The sequence below is a fragment of the Ursus arctos genome, unplaced genomic scaffold, assembly GCF_023065955.2.
Source record: "Ursus arctos isolate Adak ecotype North America unplaced genomic scaffold, UrsArc2.0 scaffold_5, whole genome shotgun sequence".
NCBI classification, from domain to species: domain Eukaryota; kingdom Metazoa; phylum Chordata; class Mammalia; order Carnivora; family Ursidae; genus Ursus; species Ursus arctos.
Window position 1 is genome coordinate 57,661,738 of NW_026623067.1, and position 22,528 is coordinate 57,684,265.

The 22,528-nt window shown below is 36.0% G+C and overlaps 1 protein-coding gene across 2 annotated transcripts in view; it reads left to right on the forward strand.

Annotated features, from left to right (window-relative positions):
• FCHO2 (FCH and mu domain containing endocytic adaptor 2) overlaps positions 1 to 22,528 on the forward strand; it is a 109,645-nt gene that overhangs the window by 8,433 nt on the left and 78,684 nt on the right. For both annotated transcript variants that reach the window (XM_026498809.4, XM_057307444.1), the window contains exons 2-5: positions 4,971 to 5,062; positions 17,753 to 17,827; positions 19,759 to 19,900; positions 19,992 to 20,144. In XM_026498809.4, coding sequence (XP_026354594.3) covers positions 4,971 to 5,062; positions 17,753 to 17,827; positions 19,759 to 19,900; positions 19,992 to 20,144 — 462 coding nt within the window. The remainder of the gene's footprint in view (positions 1 to 4,970; positions 5,063 to 17,752; positions 17,828 to 19,758; positions 19,901 to 19,991; positions 20,145 to 22,528) is intronic.

The following is a 22,528-nucleotide window of genomic DNA, read 5'->3' on the forward strand; positions in this document are numbered from 1 at the left end:
GTAACATTTTCTTTAGAAATACAACATTCACAGTGGGTTCTGTATTGTTCTGTAGCTTGGTATTTTCTTTTCTTTTTTTTTTTTAAGATTTATTTATTTATTTATTTATTTATTTATTTATTTATTTATTTATTTGACAGAGAGAGACAGCCAGTGAGAGAGGGAACACAAGCAGGGGGAGTGGGAGAGGAAGAAGCAGGCTCCCAGCGGAGCCTGATGTGGGACTTGATCCCAGAACGCTGGGATCACGCCCTGAGCCGAAGGCAGACGCTTACGACTGTGCCACCCAGGCGCCCCTGTAGCTTGGTATTTTCAAATGGTATTACCATCAAACTTTTTTCTCATATGATTAAATATTCTTTGGAAATATTTTGCAGTGATTTGCATAGGTTTCCATGGAATAAATAGGTAATTTTTTAAACTGCTCCTAAAAAACTTTCAGTTTTTTTTTCATTTATGAATTAGGAGATTTAACTATTAATATGAACATGTTGGTTTAAGAAGGTAGCCTTTGCCTTTGCGCAGATTGAAGAGTTTTTGAGAAAGCTGAAATTGTTTTTATTTTTTTCATTTTGAGATTAATGAAAATTACAGAAAATTTAAAAGTTATAAAACAAATTATAACTCTTTGCTTCTGCTATTTTTGTTGAAGCCATGTAATATCTTTTAGAGGGCTTTATGGATTTAACTTACTGGAAGAGATGAGTTGTAACTGAAGAGATTAGGGAGTATCTGAGGGGTTAGAAAAGTTCTCTAATGTAGTAAGATTTATTTCCTTCAGTCAACCAACAAATGTGTTTGGGTGATTTCTGTACCTGCAGCAGGTAGTTCTGCTTGCTGAGCAGTGCTTGTTTCACATCTGTAATCACTGTTATCTGCTTTAAAAACATCTTGCCAATGGTTCTGTAGAATAGTTTTGATGATTGTGTGAAATTTTCAATGTATAAATAGAAGGTTGACTAGAAGAGATTGTAACTTGGGGTTAAATGTGCTATTTACTTATAGAAAAACTGCTTATATAAGAACTAGAGCAAAAGGAAAAATGTAGAGTGGTAGGAAGTGATGGTTTTTATTTATTACCTTTGACACGGTTTGAGGTTGAGAGGAAGGTTAGGCTTGTTATTTGCTGTTCACATGACAGCACCTTCTGACCCTTTGATCCCCTTCCAAAATATTTTTAAAATTTAAAAAGGAACAAGGTAAAATCAACTTATCAATTCATAGTCTGATTATACAGCATACACAGTCTTCTGCCTGTTTTCCAGAATCTTGGAGTCATCAGAGGTGAAAGATATACAGGCTTTTTGTTTTTAGTATTTAATTTACTGTTGCTCTTAAAAGGTTCTTTGAAGGAGAAGTTTCAAACCATCAGCTAAAATCTCTGGGATTTATAGCTTTGTGTTTTTCCACTATTACTATTCATGGGTCTTAAAACCAAGGTACATTTAACAGTTCCATTTTTGTTAAAATAAGAATTCCGTAGCTTTGTTAATAGAGAGATGCAACCTGTATCTTTTATCACCTCCTACCTCACAGCCCTCCTCCCTAGCAACCCGCTCATCTACTTTCTATTTCAGCATATTTGCTTATTCCGGACATTTCAGATAAATGGAATCCTACAATATGTGGTCGCTTCTGTCTGACTTCTTTAACTTAGTGAAATGTTTATGATGTTCATCCGTTAAGTCACATGCATCAGTATTTGTTACTTTTTATTGCTGAATTATATTCTGTTTTATGGATATACCCTATTTTGTCTTTTTATTCACTGGCTGGTGGACATTTAAGTTGTTCCTAACATTAGGTTATTTTTTGACTGTTACGGTAATCCATTGACAGTATATCTGGGCAGATTTTCAAAATTAACACTTAAAAATCTGCATTTTTTTTTGTATTGCAGTCTTTCCAAAAACACCGTATATATGTTATGGATATACTGTCATTTACTTAACCAGTCATTTTAATGGATGTTTTTTAGTTTTTTCTTATTTTTCACTGTTACAAATAGTACTTCAGTAAATATTCTTCCACATTTATCTTTGTATGTGTGTTTCTGTAGTATAGATTTCTGAAAATAGAATTGCTGGATCAAAGGGCATGAGTATTTACGGTTTTAGTAAAATGTTGAAGACCAGAAGACATGTTTAGTCGTAGTTCTATTTGATAATAGAGGTCTTTTGTCAAGTTATTTGTGCGCTTATCAGGTATTCGTAGTTAGCCAAGGAAAGCAAGTTCTCCTTGCTTGAGTTAACAGAATATGTTAAAGGAAAAAATATTTTTGTGTTAAAAATAACAGAAACATATCCACTTCAGGGTCTAAGGTGATAAAATGGATATGCAATTCAGGAATAGTTATTACTATTTTACTTTTCTTTGAATTAGAGCCACCTACTAAGAACGTTGGTGGCTACCGTAAAAATGATAGGACCTGTGTGGAGGTATTTCTGGTTAAAAAAAACTACTGGGTAATCTCAAATGGTGGCAGAATTATAATAAGTTATGATTTTCAGTTTCAAGAGGGGTCTCTCCCTGTTTCACCAGAATGTTCAGTGTTTTCTGCAGTTGAAGACACTGAAGGCAAATGGATCTAGACCTGAGCTCCAGTGCTGTGTTTTCTTTATTTTTTGGCATATAAATGTGTATATATTTAATATTTAGTCATCTTTATCAAAGCTATAAAGTAAGTTTTTGACAAGGTGACAATACAACTTGGGTTCTTTATTAGACACTTTGAATTTTTTTTTTAGAAGAAAGTTGTATGTGTATGTAAGTGTGTGTGTGGAGAGAGAGAGTGCACTAGTACTATTTGAAGTAGTAAAATTTTTGCTTAGTTTGTGTTAAAGAAAAGTTCATGAGTAATAAATAATTTGTGTTAATAAGTTTGCAAAATTATTAAAGAATAGTGCTTGGAGTCAGACTGATGTTTTTTGATCTCAGTAAACTGAGATTTAGGAAGAAATGACAAATGGATTTGCAATCATGTAAGGTGTTTATATTTAGTTGTTAGTGCTTTCTGGGGCAGGCTTCTTCTATATCATATCCTTATTAGAAGGAGTTTTCCTTGTCTTTCCACGTGAAAACCTGAGGGATGGATAGTACTGTTTCCCAGGGTGTATTATTGCTGCTATATTAATATTGTTATACTGTATTAAATAAATTAATAATCCTCATTTCCTTATTGGGAATTTCAACTAGTATGTTATTTGGATATCTGAAGTTCCCGAATAAAGAGCTTACTTCTTCAAGGACTTCTTAATAAAAACCCAGATTTCTGAATATAATTTAACCTTTTCTTGATTGCTTCATGTTTATAATTGTAACAGTGAAGCAAAATGCTCAGGACCTTATTGCCCCAATTACTAGATGGTATCCAAGTTCTTATCTCCTTTAAAAAAATTTTTTCTTTCTCTTCTAAGCCTGGTAAATAGTATTTCTAATAGTCTTTGTGCCTGTTTGAATAGCCCTTTATTCCCAACTCGCTTCTAATTTGAATATGGGTAATGCACATTGGGAACTCAGGTAACCTGACTGATAGATTTTTTTTTAAAGATTTTTATTTATTTGTTTGAGAGAGAGTGAATTAGCATGAGTGGGAGTGGGGAGGGGCAGACGGAGGGGGAGGGGCAGACGGAGGGGAAGAAGCAGACTCCCTGCTGAGCAGGCAGCCTGACCAGGCTCATGCCAGGACCCTGGGATCATAACCCCAGCCAAAGGCAGACGCTTACCGACTGAGCCACTCAGGTGCCCCCAAATGTGACATTTTATTTTACTTTATTTATTATTTAAATATTTTATTTATTTGAGAGAGAGAGAGTGCATGGGGAGAAAGAGAGTGCATGGGGAGAAGTAGAGGGAGAGGGAGAAGCAGGCTTCCCGCTGAGCAGGCAGTCCCACATGGGACTTGATCCCAGGACCCCAGGATCATGACCTGAGTTGAAGGCAGATGCTTAACTGACTGAGCCACCCAGGTTTTCCCCCAAATATGATATTTTAGTTTATTGTGTATATGGCAAAATAATTACTTTTATATTAGTTTACAAGTTTCTTAGGGATCACTTCAGCATAACTGGAAGTTCCCTATGTTTCCTGTTTTTGGTGAACTGTGAAAAAATTAGGTTTCATATTGTATAATTCTTGCTTACTATATTGCTGTTTCCAACAAATACATTGAATTCTTCATTATTCTATTTTCACTGAAGAAAAAGAAAAACTACCAATTATAAAGGGAGTTGTTGAGCTTAGTTTATTAATAGTCTCTATTTCATTTACAAAATTGGTATTTCTGTTTTCTTCCCTATGACTTAATAATTTAGCATTTATTGGAATAAATGGCAGTAAAGGTTTTCTAGGATTGTGTAGTAGTCTTGTTCTGTTAATTTCCTATTAGTTTAGCCAATGACTGTTGCTGCTCTTTTGTTAAAATTTTATCTCCTTTCTCACTTCTCAAGTTGTTTAAGTTTACTAAAAGACTTTTATTAGCTATTATAAAGCATTTTATGGTATTGAATATGTAAGTGATTAGTAATAGGCTGTCTTGACTCAGAGGTCAAGATTTACTTATTTTAAAGCAGGGACTCTGCCTTAAATAATCAGGAATCCCTTAATGCATGTTGAAGGAATTGAAATGGGATTTGGTAAATGTATTTAAAAAGATCCATGGGTATCTTTTCTAAATTATGCTGCATGTTATTTTTTAAAATTTCAGACTTAATTTCATTAATGTACTCTCATGAGTGATTATAGAATCTGTGCATGTGTGTTTGATGTTTGTATATGTATATATAATAAATTGTAAACTTTGTCAAACTGTGTTGTATTCCTTTGATACAGCTTGAAATGAGCAACAGTGGTTTAACTAAGAAGAAGTAGCTCACCTGAGCATTAGAGTTGCATATTGGTTCATATAGGGTTATTCTTAAATCATTTTGATCTTTTTTTGTTGTTAAACTAAAAATCTTCTTCAATTTTAGGGGGAAAAAAATAGTGGCTTTGATGTCCTTTACCATAATATGAAACATGGACAAATATCAACAAAAGAACTAGCAGATTTTGTGAGAGAAAGGTATGTATTTTTTTAATAAGTAATTTAACAGTTCAAGTTAAATTTTAGAATATAAATGAGAAAAAAATTTTTTGAGAAAGTGCATGCTCTAGTGGGGTGGGAGGGTGAGAATTTTTTTTTTTTTTAAGATTTTATTTATTTGACAGAGAGGAAGCGAGAAAGGGAACACAAGCAGGGGGAGTGGGAGAGGGAGAAACAGGCTTCCTACTGAGCAGGGAGCCCGATGGGGGGCTTGATCCCAGACGAAGGCACAGACGCTTAAGGACTAGGCCACCCAGGCGCCCCTTGAGAGGGAGAATCTTAAGCAGGTCCCAGCATGGAGCCAGAGGTGGGGCTCAAACTCAAGACCCTGAGATCACAACCTGAGCCAAAATCAAGAGTCAGATGCTTAACTAACTGGGCCACCCAGATGCCCCAGAACATTTTAGTTAGATCTGGTTTAAAATAATCAAATACATTTTTGAAAAGTATATTATTATAGTTCTATTTTAAAGTAGTGTGGTTATCTAGCATCTACACACTAAGGGCTGCATGGTGGCTCCAAGTAGCATTGCTGAACTCCTGGTTTATATCCATTGTTTGTTAATATCATTGCAAACAATATAGATGTAAATACATAAATAAATGTGATACAATAGAAAAATTGAGTTTTGTAGGATAAAATACTACCATTTCTGTAAACAAACGTCATTAAACATACTAAAATAATTTGAAAAGTCTAAGGTTTTTGAATTTTTATAGTTTAATTATGTATTATTTATTTATTTAGAATATAGTATTCAATTTAAAAACTTAAAAATCAATGTAATTTTCTTTGATTAAAGCTATTTTGTGACTAGGCCCACTTGGTAGTTTTTATATGACCACACCTAAAATGTTTATCTTAGTAATATGGGGATGTGTGTGTGTGTGTGTGTGTAAGATCTTATTTATTTGAGAGAGCACAAGCAGGGTGAGGGGCAGAGGGAGAAGCAGACTTCCTGCTAAGCAGGGAGCCCCATGTGGGGTTTAATCCTCGGACCACGACCTGAGCCAAGGGCAGATGCTTAACCAACTGAGCCACCCAGGTGCCCCGGGGATGTTTTGTCTTTAGATATAATACTCCATTTTGGGGGATACCTGGCTAGCTCAGTTGTTGGAGTATGCAACTCTCAGTCTCTGGGTCGTGAGTTCAAGCCCCACTTTGGGCGTAGAGGTTACTTAAGAAAAAAGCAAAAATACAATATTCCATTCATTTAGTCTTTCAATAATATATATCCCATGTCTGCTGTGTGCTAGGCAGTTGTCTGGATTCTGGGAATATAGGGCTAAAGATACAGCTTATGCCATCATTGAATTTACCAGATGTTAGGAATTGGGGAATAAGCTGTTTTATGTAAGACCAATCCTCTTTTGGCTTTCACTTCTCTTTTGGAATTAAGAGGAAGTCCGGAAGCTCTAAGTGCAGTGGATAAAGCTATCCTTCACTGGCTTCTGCATCATTATTGGCAGGAATAAAGAAAAGGTCTCAGAATGCTGCATTTCTTGGCATGTCCTCTAGCCTTCCTTCTCCCCCAGCACTTAACTCACTAACTATAACTACTTTGAAATTGTCAGGGCAGTTGTCATGCCTTTTAGCCTGTTTATGTCAGTCACTCTAAGAAGTCCATGACTCCTGAGTCATCCGTTCTTGTCTAGAATCTAATCCCTTTATGATTCTGTGGGCTCTAAGACAACCCCTCCTTCCACTATGCCTTTCCTATTTTAATGTTTTCTTCATAGCACTTACAGCCATTGGGATATTTATTTATTTGTTTGTCCCTCCCCCTAGAATATACACCCCACAAGGGCAGGATTTTTTTTTGCGGGGGGGCTGCTATTACTCTGTCTCTTGCATTTGGGAGAGTGCTTGGCTCTTAGTAAGTATTTTTTGATAGAATGAATCTCTGACTTTACTGCCCTGATCCAAGCTATCATTGTTGCCCGAACTGCAGCAGTAACTCCTGTCCTACCTGTCTACATTCATTCTTGTTCCCCTACAACTTATTTTCTGCACTGTAATTGGAGAGCTTTTTCTAAGCCACAGAGAGGTTTGTTACCTCTCCTGTTTAAAGCATCTCAAAGGTTTCCCATTGCTCTTAAGGTAGGCCTGCCTGCATCTTGGTCTGACCTCAGACCACCTTTCAAGCTTTAGTTCATACCAGTCTCCTCCTTGTTCTTTCCTCTCTAGAGACATTAGCCACTTTATTGAAAGATATCTTCCAGGCCAGACTTTGTACATGCTTATTCCTGTTTTTGCCTAATTAATGCGTACTTATTCTTCAGAGCTTAGCAAGGTGGTCCTTTCTTCACAGATGCTCTTCCTTCTTTCCCTGACTCAGTCAGAAACACCTGTTATAGTATCTCTGAACATCATATATCTCTTTGCAGTATTTATAAAATTTTGTAATTCATTTTTTATTTGTTTCTTTGTTCCCCATAAAAGAAAAAGGATATAGTATTCTCTTGTATCCCAGTGCCTAGTACAGAGCCTAGCACAATTAGATACTCCTGTTTCTTGAAGGAGTGAGTGAGAAAGAAGGGAAGAAAAGATAGACACATAAACGTGTAGTGTGCACTAAGGATTGTGCATACATTATCTCATTTAACTATGAAAACTCTAACTCCCATTTTACAGATAAGAAAATTGGGGCCTAGAAAGGTTAATCTCCTGTCAGTCATTTAGAGTTTCTCTCCTCCCTTCATCCCCTCTTCCCTACTGGTCTGCTTCCTTTTTCCCTCCTCCATTCCTCCTTTTTTCCTTTTTGTCTCTTCCTCCGTACTACCTTCCTCCTTCCTCTCTTCCTTCCAACAGCTTTATTGAAGTATAGTTGACATACAGTATACTACACATTTAAAGTGTAAAATTTGATAAATTTTGACATCTACCTACGCTCATGAAACCATCACACAATCAAGATAGTGAACATGTGCATCATCCCCTTTGTCATTCCTCCCTCCTGTCTTTCCCCCTCATCCCTGAGCTCCCACTCATTTGCTTCTGACATTTAGGTTAGTTTGCATTTTCTAGAATTTTATATGAATGGGATTATACTTGATATACTCTATTAGCCAGTACTTTCACTCAGTATAATTACGTTGAGATGATCCATGTTGTTGCATATGTCAGTAGTTCATTCCTTTCTACTGTTGAGTAGTATTCTGTTTATGGAAACCAAAATTTATCCATTCGTCTGGCAAAGAAAGTTAGTTGTACCTATTTTTTGAACTTTGAATTAAGTATATCAGTTTAATCATATAGTGAGTATTCTTTTGTCTTTTACTCAGCATGTTTGTGAGATTCCTTTTTGAGTTTGGTATTATCATTTTCAGTGCTGTGTGATACTAAATTGTATAAATATGCTGAAATGTGTCTACTACTGTTGACAGACATTTGGGTTGTGTCCAGTTTTTTTGCTGTTACAAGTAATGTTGCTTTGAATATTCTTGTACAAGGGTTTTGCTATACATATACGTATATTTACATTAGGTATATACGCTAGAGTAGAATTGCCAGGTCATAGAGTTATGTATGTGTAAGTGTGGTAGGTAATGCCAAAGAAGTTTCCAAGGTGGTTGTAGCAGTTTACACCAGCAGCAGCCTTGTTTCAGAGTTCTAGTTGTTCCATGTCCCCATCACCACTTGGAATTGCCAGTCTTTTAATTTGAATCATTCTGATAAGTAGTAGTACATGTCTCCCCCCCACTTTTCAGAAGTGTGTGTTATGCCACTTTGCTCTTTTGAAAGATCTACATCAGTACCTGTTTTTGCTAACCAAGAACAATCCTAAGAGGATTTTCGCTTTTGCAAAAAATAGCAAAATGAGAAAATAGCATTTGGTGTTTGTTTTGCAGTGAGCCCTTAGGGAGGCAGTGTGTATAGTGAGAGTGGTGCCGCCAAGCTCCTTCCCTGGGAACTATGCTCAGCATCTCAGTGTCAATCCGCCATAGTGTTGAACTGTGTCTGTGAGCATCTGTGCCTTAGTTTAGTTTATATCGTGCATCTATTAGCAAGATGTGTCCTACGGTATCAGAAAAGCCTAAGAGGGGTTATTTTTTGGGTCTTGTAAAGCTCAAAAATTTTTCCATGTAAATTAATGGTAATTGCTTCTTTGCTTTATGCCATTTTGGCTTATGAAAGATTTCATAGGAAGGCTGTACTTTTAATTTAATTTTATTTATTTATTTATAAAAGATTTTATTTGTGTATTTGAGAGAGAGAGAGTGGAGAGAATATGAGAGTGGGGAGGGTCAGAGGGAGAAGCAGACTCCCCGCTGAGCCCCTGCTCAGCTGAGCCCAGTGTGGCGCTTGATCCCTGGACTCTAGGATCAGGACCTTAACAAACTGAGCCACCCAGGCGTCCCCGGAAGGCTGTATGTTTAGATGGTGAGGGATACCTGTAGCTTATTGTGATTGTGATTTGCATTCTCCTGATGGGTGATGAGCTTGAGCATCCTTTCATGTGTATTGGTCATTTGCGTTTTCTCTTTTATGAAGTACCTGTTCATCTCTTTTTTATAAAATATTTATTTGCGAGAGGGAGAGAGTGCACATACGCATGCGAGTGGGGGAAAGGGCAGAGGGACAGACTCCTCAAGCCAACTCCCTGCTGATTGTGGAGCCCATTTCGGGGCTTGATCCCACGATCCAGGAGGTTAGGACCTGAGCCGAAACCAAGAGTGGGACGTTTAACCGACTGAGCCACCCAGGTGCCCCCCTGTTCATCTCCTGTGTTTTTTTGTTTTTTTTTCCCCTCTTATTTAAAGAACAAACTGAAGGAGCTCTATATTTTTTGGGTGAAAACAGTTCGTTGGTAAGGTATTACAGATTTATATATAAATCCACTTGATTTTTATATATTGACTTTGTGTCTAGCAACCTGTTAGTTCTTGCATATTCTGATAATTCATCTGTAGATTGTTTTGGATTTTCTCTGTCTGTAATCATCTTGTACAAGTGACAGTTTTATATCTCTTTCCAGTCCTTATACCTTTATCTACTTTTCTTGACTTACCATACTGGCTAATACGCTCGGGTATAGTGCTGAATAGAAATGGTGATGGCAGGCATCTTGTCTTGTTCCTAGTCTCACATTTATTTCTTTCACTCTTGTTTTTTTTTAAGTAGGCCCCACGCCCAGTGTGGAGCCCAACATGAGGCTGAGATCAAGAGTCAGATGCTTAACCAACTGAGCGACCCAGGCACCCCTCACATTTCACTCTTAAATATGATATATTTATTCAAGTTCTTTCCTTACTGTTAAAATTTGCTTTTATATACTGTTTTTAAATGTTTTCCTTTTATAAAAAAAATTATGAATGGATATTGAATTTGGTCAGATACTTTTCCTGTATCTATTGAGACGTTTTTCTTTCTTTTTACTCCTCTTGTTAAAATTTGAATTACTTTGAATTTTGAGTGTTAGATTAACTTTCCATTCCTGATACAAACCCAAGTTGGTAGAAATATATTATCACTTTTATATGTTGGTGGATCAGTTTGCTATTTTATTTAGGATTTTAGCATCTATATTTGTGATCAAGATTGGCCTGAAAAATTCCTTTATCTAACTGTCCTTAGATTTTGGTGTCAAGATTAGTTAGCCTTATAAAATGAGTTGAGTATACCTCATTTTTTTATTCTCGAAAAAATTTGTGGAATATTATAGTTTCTTCTTTATGTGTTTCATAGATTTTGCTGGTAGACCCATCTGGGCTTGCAATCATCTTTAGGAAGGTTTCAAATTACATACTTAATTTCTTTAGTAGTTATAGGACTATTCAGATATTCCAGTTCTTCAGTGAGTTTGATAAGTTATATATATATATACACACACACACACACACACACACACACACACATATGTAAAGATTTATTTACTTATTTTAGAGAAAGCTTGCACATGTGTGAGTTGGGAGGAGGGACAGAGGGAGAGGGAGAGAAGTGGACTCCCTGCTGAGTTTGGGGGTGGGGGGCTGGCTTGATCCCATAATCCTGAGACCACGACCTGAGCCAAAATCACGAGTCAGCCGCTCAACTGACTGAGCCACTTATATTTTCAAGGAATTTTTAAATTTCATCTACATTTTCAATTTTTTTTTCATTTTTATTTTAAGTAGGCTCCATGCCCAATGTGGGTCTTGAACTCATGACCCTGAGATCAAGAGTTGCATATTCTACTGACTGAGCCAGCCAAACACCCCCCTTTTATGAACTTTTTATATACCTGCTGGATCTATATTAGATGTCCCCTTTTCGTTCCTGATATTGGTTATTTGTGCCTTCTCTGTATTTTATGATCAGTCTCATTCATCACTTGTTGGTTTTAATAGTTTTTATAAAAAAGCAATTATTGGCTTTGCTGATCCTTTTTATATATTTATTTTCTATTTCATTAACTTTCTGTTCCTAATTGCTGTTCTTTTTCTTTGAGATGGATGTTTGACAATGATTTTCAGCCTTTTTTCATTTTTCTTTTTTTTTTAAATATTTTATTTTTTAAAGTAATGTCTACACCCAACATGAGGCTCAAACTCACAACCCCAAGATCGAGAGTTTCGTGCTCCACCAACTGAGCCAGCCAGGTGCCCCCATCTTTTTTCATTTCTGATACATTCATTTAAGTCTGTAAATGTCTCTCAAGCACGGCTTTATTGTGCTTCACTAGTTTCAAGTAATAGAATTTTCACTGTATTTAATTTAAAGATATTCTAAGTTTCCTTGTGCTTTTTTCTTGCCTCCCTGGGTTATTTAGAAGCATATTTTTAAATTTCCAAATATGTGTTGATTTTTAAAGGTATATTTTTGCTTATGGTTAATTACATGTAGTTAGAGAACATACTGTATATAATTTCAGCATTTTGAAATATGTTGACACTTGGATTATGGACCAGGATAGAGTCAATTTTGGTAAATATCTGCATGTACTTGAAAAGTCTGTGTTTTGCATTTGTTGTCTATATGTATTTGTTAAGTTTGTGCATTCTTTTATTCAATTCTGATATATCCCCACTGGTTTTTGTTTTGTTTTTTTTTTTATCCTGTACATTTTATCATTTCCTAAGAGAGTTACATTGAAAATCTCTCATTTTGATTGTGATTTTTCTGTTTATCCATGTAGTTCTGTCAATTTTTGCTTTTATGTATTCGAAGCCATGTTAGTAGGTGGATACAGATTCTTTTTTTTTAATTGACATGTAGTTGACATACAATGTTAACATTAGTTTCAGGTGTACAACATAGTGATCCAACAACTGTATACTTTATCCTGTGCTCATCACAAGTGTAGCTACCATCTAGTACCATACAGTGCTACGACAGGACCTTTGACTGCATTTCCTCTGCTGTACCTTTCATCCCCATGACTTATTCATGCCATAAGTGGAAGCCTAGAAGCAGAAGTACCTCCTGCTCGCCTTCACCCATATTGCCCATTCCCCCTTATCCCTCCTGTTACCTTCCTTCTGGCAACCACCAGTATGTTCTCTGTTTCTTTAGGTCTGTTGATGCTTTTTTTGTTTGTTCATTTGTTTTGTTTTTTAGATTCCACATATAAGTGAACCATATGGTATTTGTCTGACATTTCACCTGCTGTAATCCTTCTAGGTCCATCCATGTTGTTGCAAATGACAAGATCTTATTCTTTTTTTATGGCTGGCTGAGGAATATCTGTGTATCCATCCATCCATCCATCCATCCATCCATCCATCTCATGCATCCATCCCACATTTTCTTTATCCATTCATCTAAGAATGGATGCTTAGGTTGCTTCTATATCTTGGCTATTGTAAATGATGCTGTAATAAACACAACGGTGCATATGTCTTTTTGAATTAGTGTTTTTGTTTTCTTTGGGTAAATACCTAGTAGTGGAATCACTGGTTTATATGGTATTTTTATGATTAATTTCTTGGAGGAACCTCTATAATATTTTTCACAAGGGCTGCATGAATTTACATTCCCACCAATAGTGCATGATGGTTCTCCTTTTTCTCCACATCCTGACCAACACTTGTTACTCCTTGTCTTTTTTGATACTAGCTATTCTAACCGGTGTGAGGTGATATCTCATTGTGATTTTGACTTGCATTTCTCTGATGATTAGTGATATTGAGCACCTTTTCATGTGTCCCTTGGCCATCTGTAGGTCTTTGGGAAAATGTCTAGGTTTTCTGGGCAGATACAATTTTATAACTAATACATCTTCAGGTGAATTGAACTTTTTATCATTGTGTCCTTTCTATCTCTGGCATTGTTTTTTGCCTTGAAGTCTACTTCGTTTTTTAGTAAAGTGTCATCAGTTTGCTTTTGGTACATTTTTGTGTGGTATACATATTCTTTTCTTTGCTGTGTCCTTGTGGTGTAGCGTGTTTGTTATTTTTAAAGGCATTTTTCCTTTATTTGGAGAATTTAGTCTGTTACATGCAATATAATTGTAGATATTTTTGGGTTCAAATCTCTTGTCTCAGAGGTTGTCAAACTTTTTGTGTAAAGGTCCAGAAGGTAAATATTTTAGGCTTTGCATGCCATCTGATCTCTGTTGCAGCTATTCAGCTCTGCTGTTTTAGTACAAAAATAGCCATGGCCAACACATAAATAAATGAGCTTGGCTGTGCTCTAATAAAAACTTTATTTATGAGAACAAAAATGGGCCATATTTGGCTGATGGTGCTGTAGGTTGCCAAACTCTGTGCTATTTTAGTATTTGTTATCTATTTATCCTATTTGTATTGTATTTTTTTCCTCTACTTTCTTGCTTTTTGGTCTTTTAAAAAAATTCTCTTTACTTCTATTAGCTTAGAAGTAATACCCTCTTCTTCTTTTCTTTTAGTGGTTATCCTAGGTTTACAACAAAATTAAGAGGAGCATGTGGAGATTTCCCATTTGCCCCCTGCCCCTACACATGCATAGCCTCCCCCATTATCAACATCCCCCACCAGAATGGTATATTTAAAACATTTCTTTTAATTTCTTAATTTTTAAAATTTTTATTTAAAAACATTTTAATTGAAGTACAGTCGACATACAGATTTATATTAGTTTCAGGCATACAGTGTAGTGAATTGACTATTCTGTACATTAGGAAAACCTCACCACTGTAAGTGTGGTTACATTCTGTCACCATACAATTATTCCAATGTTGTTGACCCTGTTCACAATACTCTATTTTTTATACCCATACCTCATTTATTTTATAACTGGAAGTTTGTATCTCTTAATCCCCTTTACCTATTTTGTCTATATCCCTAAGCCCCTGGAATATGTTTTTTTGTTTTTTTTTTTTTTACCAAGGATGAACCTGCATTGACACATTATAATCACCCAAAGTCCATTGTTTTGACTTGAGGTTCACCCTTGGTGTTGTACATTTTGCAGGACAAGTGATAATGGTATGTATCCATCATTACAGTATTATTTAGAGTATTTTCACTGTGTTAGGAATTCTTTGTGCCCTTTTTCACTGTTTTCATAGTTTTGCCTTTTCCAAATGTCATATAGTTGAAATCATACAGTATGTAATAGACTTTTCAGATTGGCTTCTTTCACTTAGTAATATTGCATTTAAGGTACCTTAGTGTCTTTTCATGCCTTGGTGGCTCATTTCTTTTTAGTATGGAATAATATTCCATTGTCTGGATATACCATATTTTATCCATTTACCTACTGAAAGATACCTTAGTTGCTTCCAAGTTTTGGCAGTAATGAATAAAGGTGCTGTAAGCATCTGTGTGCGGGTTCTTGTGTGGACATGTTTCTGTCTCCTTTGGGTAAATAACAAGGAACTCCATTGCTGGATATAATCCAGGTGGTAAGAGTATGTTTAGTTTTGTAAGTTAACTGCCAAACTGTCTGCCAAAGTGACTGTATCATTTTGCATTTCTGCCAGCAATGGATGAGAATTCCTTTGCTTCACATCCTTGATAGTATTTGGTTTTCTCAGTGGCTCAGACTTTGGTCCTTCTAATAGGTACATAGTTGTATCTTGTTTTAATTTACATTTCCTTGACGACATATGATGTGTAGCATCTTTTCATATGCTTATTTGCCACCTTTATATCTTTTTTAGTGAGATGTCTGTTAAGGTGTTGGCCCATTTTTTAATCTTGTTGTCTTATTGTTGAGTTCCAAAGGTTCTTTGTATATAGGGATATACAGTCTTTTTTCAGATGTGTCTTTTGCAAATAGTTTCTCCCAGTCTGTGACTTCTCAGTTTTTGACATTGTGTTTCACAGAGCAAAAATTTTTAATTTTAATGAAGTCCAGCTTATCATTGATTTCTGTCATAGATCTTATCTTTGCTGTTTATCTGAAAAGACATCACCATATCCAGGGTCTTCTGGGTTTTCTGTTATGTTATTATTTTCTAGGAGTTGCATGGTTTTGCATTTCACTGGATTTTTATTTATTTATCTGTTTAGTTATTTTAGAAATTTATTTGAAGGAGAGTGCGTGTGCATGCACGCACAAGCTGGAGGGAGGGGCAGAGGGAGAGGGAGAAGCAGACTCCCTTGCTTAGCAGGGAGCCCAATGTGGGACTCAGTCCCAGGACCCTGGGATCATGACCTGGGCCCAAGGCAGATGCTTAACCGACTGAGACACCCAGGTACCCACTGGATTTTTTTTTTTTTTTTTAAATTCTAGATCATTCAAGTATCTACTGTTGAGATGTCAGGTGTGAGTAATTATTGCTTCTTTAAAGGTACCATTTGGTGGTGGGAAGGGTTTAGCTGCTTTTAAGATTTTCTTTTAGTCTTTCATTTTCAGCAGTTTTCACCTAGGTGTAAACATATGTCACCTACGTATAGACATAGTTTTGCTATGTGAAGAAATATAGATTTCTTTTTAATTATACTTTTAGGGTTTGTTGGGCTACTTGGATCTGTGGTTGATATCTTTTGTTGGTTTTGGAAAATTGTCTCATTATCTCTGGAAATAATTCTTCTGACCTGTTTTTTTCCCTTTACACATTAGATTTTTTTTTTTTTTTAAAGATTTTATTTATTTATGTGACAGAGAGCCAGCCAGCGAGAGAGGGAACACAGCAGGGGGAGTGGGAGAGAAAGAAGCAGGCCCACAGCGGAGGAGCCCGATGTGGGACTTGATCCCACAACGCCGGGATCACGCCCTGAGCCGAAGGCAGACGCTTTAACGACTGCGCTACCCAGGCGCCCACATTAGATTTTTTTACTTTGTCCTTTCTCTGTTTTCCATTTCTCTTGTCTCTTTTCCATTCTTTTGTCTCTCTGAGCTTTATACCAGGATAGAGTCTTCTCACTTCTCTTCTGGTTTAATGAGTCTCACTGTAGTGTATTGAATCTGCTATTTAACCTCATGGATTGAGATACTAAGTTTTGATATTGTATTTTTCATGTGTAGAATTTGTGTCTTTTTTACAAATTTGCTGTGATTTCCTTCACTTTTTAAAAATGATTTCCATTTCTCTAGTGAAATTCTTTGATTGATTGATTGATTGACTGATTGATTGATTGATTGAAATGCACTCTGCACCCAACATAGGGCTTGAACTCAGGACCCTGATTGAGCCAGGCAGGTGCCCCTGAAATTCTTGATTTAAGGTACTATCTCCATGAAGATAATAAATAAACTCATAAAATCTAAGCTTTATAATCTCAGCATTTGGAACATTGCTAATTTGTTCTTCCTGGTTTTTGTTCATTTGTCTTATTTGCTTATGTGCCTCATGGTTTTATGAATGTGTGTAAGACATGCATACAGGATCCAGTATTAGGGTTTGAAAAAGTACAGTTGGTAGTTCCTTTGGGAGCTTGCCTATTTAGGTTTGTCCTTACTCATTGAGGCTCAACTTAAAAGTATGGTATTTCCCATGCTTCCCATCTTTGGTAAGTCTGAATCTAGTTTTGCCTCCCTTACCCTGTGAGGCTGTGAAAAACTGTGCTCCTCTTCTTAGTCTCAGCTCCTGCTTCTAGATGCCCCCCCGCCCTCCACCAGGGAAAAGCTGACCAACGTATGTGATGACTTCTCTGGATATCCTTCTCTTAGATCTTGGCTTACTCATTCTTACTTGCCTCCTGAGCTCTCTGATGCCTTTTAGTTAGCCCCCTTTCTCCATATTTTTCTGGTTTTCCTCATCAGGAGGTTTTTGTATCAGTTTACTGCTGGAGGTAAACCACTTTTTTATTGCTGTTAAACTTATCCATTGAGATATTAATGTTTTTTGCTGTATTAACTTTTTTTTAGATGATCAGAGTACCACCCTTGTGATACAGTATATTAAAAAGACAGAGAAGTTTAAAGGAGCAAAAAAAGTCACAGTTCCATCAGTGAGAGGCAGTTACTGCTAATAGTTCCTTTTTGTTAGAGAGCTGGTTTTTGTGGGCATGGGGTTGGGGAAGAGTATGAAATAAGTTTGGTTTGGATATTCTGAGTTTGAGGGGACTAAAATACCTAAGTATCATGACCACATACATAATTTTTTTTTTTTTTAAAGTAAGCTCTGTACCCATCCTGGGGCTTGAACTCATGACCCCGAGATGAAGAGTCAAATGATCTACTGACTGAGCCAAGCAGGCACCCCAATACCCTTTATTTTTAATATATATTGGGTTTTTTGTTTCAACAGTTTCAGTTATATTTTGATAATTTTTCTGTGTGTTTGAGAGCTCATATCATATGCAAATTTGATTTGACAGAGCTACAATAGAAGAAGCATACTCCAGGTCAATGACGAAACTAGCAAAATCTGCAAGCAATTATTCACAACTTGGGTGAGTTAATTTCTTTGAAAAACTTTTTCAGTTTTGATTTAGGCACAGTTCTTAAGATACTAAGTTCTTGTTGAAGACATAATGGTTCATAAATATAACAACATATAATGTACTTACTTGGTTGTGGATATATTATAGGAAATTCTACCCAGTTTTTAGTTATCAGGTGGGAGTTAGAGAAAACATGGATTGACTTCACCCGGGTTTCCTGATAATAAAGATGTTGACGTTTCTGTTTTTGGAATGCATGGTTCTCATAAATAATAGATGATATTTTATGTGTTAGTGTCATTGCTTAAGATTATAAAGATTTTAAATATTAATGTTATGCATATTTCCTCTTTCTGTATTTTTTTGCATTTAAACATAACTTCAGACTGGTCAGTTTTCTTTCTTACTGCTTATTATACATTAATGTGTATTACTTGACCCGAAAAAAGTTCTGTATATCAAACTTTTAAAAATGTAATGATATTTGACATTCCTTAAAGAAACCTGTACTTAAAGAAGTCTTATGTTGAACCCCTTTACAATGTAAAGAATCCTTTGGTAAAGGGACACTCCCATCTTCCTGCTTTGTGAAATCCACACTGTCATCTGTCAGGTTTACATGACTTGATGTACATGTATTTTGGTGCTGTAGTGAGTGGATACTTTTCAGTTATCTATTTTTACTCTCAAAATTTTCCATTTAACTCCTTTTAATGCTGATTTAGGTTTTAAAGTGTGAGGTGAGATCTAATCAGAACAACCTTAGTCTAAGTTATCTTAACTTTGCTGTTGCTCTTTGAACTTCTTTACTATTGCTTAAAATGATCGCTGCAAGGTAGCATTCCTACTGAATAGGAAATGTAGTAATTGGGACAGAGTACATATTAGGGTAAGTAATTTCTTTCTCTGCCCTTTTGCCTTGTGCTACTATTTGTTTCTAGTAGAAGTCTGGTCATGGAGCAAAACAGGTGATGTTGAAAACATCTTAGGTAGTACCCGAGGAAAACATAGGATAAAATTATCCTTAAATCATTCCTTATTGACCAGATTGGTTTAAGCTAACCATTGACGTCCTAAGTACTATCCAGGATATAATAATGTGGTAATTCTTGGATCCACTTTAACCTGTGGAAAACACTAAATTCTCAGTATTGTGAAAAAGTGGTGGGAAATTGTGTCATGCATCATGTACCATGTAGTGGAAAGGGGACTGTCTTAGTGTTTAAAGTACACAGTAACAGTTTTAAAATAATTCTCAAATGATTATTAATGATGAAGACTCTTATAAAATCATGTGTGCATTTGACTTCTGCATGTTTGAATTCAGAGGTACTTTTATTTTTTGATGAAGCATTTTAAATGAGCACTAAGTAGTCAAAAATTGAAATTTGGTAAAAAGTTAATTTTTTTTTAAGATTTTATTTATTTGACAGAGAGAGAGACAGCCAGCGAGAGAGGGAACACAAGCAGGGGGAGTGGGAGAGGAAGAAGCAGGCTCCCAGCAGAGCAGGGAGCCCAGTGCAGGGCTCTATCCCAGGACTCCGGGATCAAGCCCTGAGCCGAAGGCAGACGCTTAACGACTGAGCCACCCAGGCGCCCCTAAGAAGTTAATTTTTAACAATAGATAGTGATTAGAAAGGCTTCTGATACAAGTAAAAAAAACCGAAATCAACTCAGAAAATAGTATAATATAATTAAGAGAGGGCCATGGCCAGACCTGTGATAAATATTTAACTGATTTCTGTGTAGTTAAGGTCCAAAAAGATTTTAATTAACCAAGGATTAAAAAAATCACTCAGTCATTTCATTTGTGATTTATTTTAATTTCCTATTTTGTCTAATTAAAATTGCTGAATATAACATTATTGTTTCTGTTGGTTCTGTTTTGGAGCCTTAAACTTTCCTTTTACTAAATAATTCCTGTATTTTCTTTCCCTTAGAACATTTGCACCAGTGTGGGATGTGTTCAAAACATCTACAGAGAAATTAGCAAACTGTCACTTGGATCTTGTTAGAAAATTACAAGAATTAATAAAGGAAGTTCAGAAGTATGGAGAAGAACAAGTAAAATCTCATAAAAAGGTATCAGTCTTTTCCTGCTAAAGGGTTGATTGATCAGGTACCGAGTGCTTTACAGTTCAGTCATTCTGATGAATCATTTCATACCATACAGACTAAAGAAGAAGTTGCAGGAACTCTGGAAGCTGTTCAAACCATTCAGAGCATAACTCAGGCCCTCCAGAAATCCAAGGAAAATTACAATGCCAAGTGTGTAGAACAGGAACGTTTGAAAAAGGAAGGAGCTACACAAAGAGAAATAGAAAAGGTAATTATAATAAAAATAATATCTCTGTGGTTTCAGAGCACTTTCAAACAAAGACTGCATTTAATCCGCAGACACTCAAGAATGATCTCATATTAAAGATGAAGACACTGTGCCTCTGAGTGTTCGTGATTTACCTAAGTGAAACAGAACTAGGTTTGCAGAATATGTTGTGTATGGTAAATAGATTAGCAAATACATAAAAAGAAGTAATTTCTTTATGCCGTTGACATTTGCAGGTTATTTTTGTAATAGGATACTTGATAGGATAGTGCTTGGTGTAAGGTTTAACGTGAGGTAAAATTTTTTTTTTAGTCAAGATTGGTATATTTAGAAAGGCATAGATAACTTGAAGATAAGCTTTAAAATATGTGTTGTGGGTGATTTATTGCTGACTTTGAAGACATTTATGTAGTGTTGCGGTAAACCACAATCCTTTCCCCCGCTCACGTTTTAATTGAAAGTAGATTTTTTCCCCCTTTCAAAACAGCTTAAACTAAGCATTCACTTGTTTGATGTGTTATATCTCATTTAGGAACGAGCCATAGGGAGTGATAATTTTGAAAGCTTTCTAAAGTATGTGAAATAGCCAGTAAAAAAAAAAAAAAGAAAGAAAACCAGATTGTTAACTGTATTATAGCAATTATAATAATTATAGAAGTGTACATACATGGGCGGAAACTAGAAGAGAATATGGAAAAATCAAAACAGTTGATGGATTTTGGCATAACTGATTTCCTTTAGTGTTTGTGCAATAAATAAAAATTGGGAGGGAGGAAAAGATAAGCACAATAAGTTTATTATTTTAAAACACCATTTCGACATAGCATTTGTGAATAAAATACAAGAAGGGAAAACAGAACAAAATCATAGGGTCCATAAAAGTAGAATATTCTCTCTATGAACCAGAAACAGAACAGAAACTCAAAGTGGTGTGTAGAGATTGATTTTGCAGGTTTTGTTGGACTCAAAGTCTTAAGTTAGGCTGTGGAATTTAAGCTCTTGCGTGGTAAAGGGACTAAGTGTTTCCCACCTGAGATAAAGCACAAGGAGTCCCACTCACTACTACGTGAAGCAATATAGGTACGAAAAAAAGAAGACTCTTGGGCTGCTGTCTAGGGCTAAAGCTTTATTGGAAGATGGGGGCTTATGGACCCAATTTTGACACAAACCAAGCTAAATAACCATTTCATGACTGTTTTGGCCATATCCCCAATATTCTTCCAGGGAAGTAGTTAGAAACTACCTTTATAAGACTGATACTAAATCAGGGACTTTGAGGGCTGACAGGAGATGCCCTGAAAACTTCTAGGTGGAGATGGATGAACACAAAGGATAGAACATAACATATATATTTGACAACTGGAAAAAGAATTCACTCCAGATAAAATTTAAATTTATAAAACAGATTAACAAAAAAGTTTGTGTCCAATACGTTCAAAGAGATAAATGGATATAAACTAGTAAAGAGGATTAAGAAATTAAAAGAGGTATAATGGAATAAGATCTACTAGATAGGAAAACAGCTAATTAAAAAACTTGGAAATGAAAAATATCGTTATTGATAAAAAAAAGTAATAGAAAATACAAACTTGGGACACTGGGGTAGCTCAGTCAGTTAAGCATCTGCCTTCGGCTGGGGTCATGATCACCCTGGGATCGAGTCCTGCATCGGGCTCTCTGCTCAGTGGGGAGTCTGCTTCTCCCTCTGTGCTCTCCCCGCCTCTCTCTCTCTCAAAGACAAACTTTAGACTTGATGTAGTCAAAGACTGAATTTGTAAGATGGTACTGAGGGAACTCACCCAGAACATAGTACAAGGAAATAAAGGTTACTGGGGCACCTGGGTGGCTCAGTTGGTTAAACCTCTGCCTTCGGCTCAGGTCATGGTCCCAGGGTCCTAGGATCAAGCCCCACTTCAGGCTCTTTACTCAGGAGGGAGTCTGCTTCTCCCTCCCCCTTTCCCCCTCCCCCCCTTGTAGGCACTCACGCACTCTCTAAAATAAATAAAATCTTAAAAAACAACAACAACAAATAAAGGTTACCAACATTCATCTAACGTGAATTCCAGAAGAAAATGGAGAGAATGATGGTCTAGTAATATTTGAAGAGTAAATAGCTCAGGATTTTTCAGACCTGAGGAAATTTAGTAGTCTGCAGATTAATACAACACTGTATGTTAGCTGGAATTAACATAAAAAACTTAAAAAAATATATGTATATATAAATATAAAAAAAGAGTCCCCAGATTGAAAGTACATTCTTGGTATTAAGCAGGTTACATAAAGGTAAATTCAGACCTAGACTCTAGAGAAAAAGAGAATATTAAAAGCTACCAGGTATTTCTTGTTTTCTCACATCTTTGAAATCAGAATGCGTCTGCAGCTGA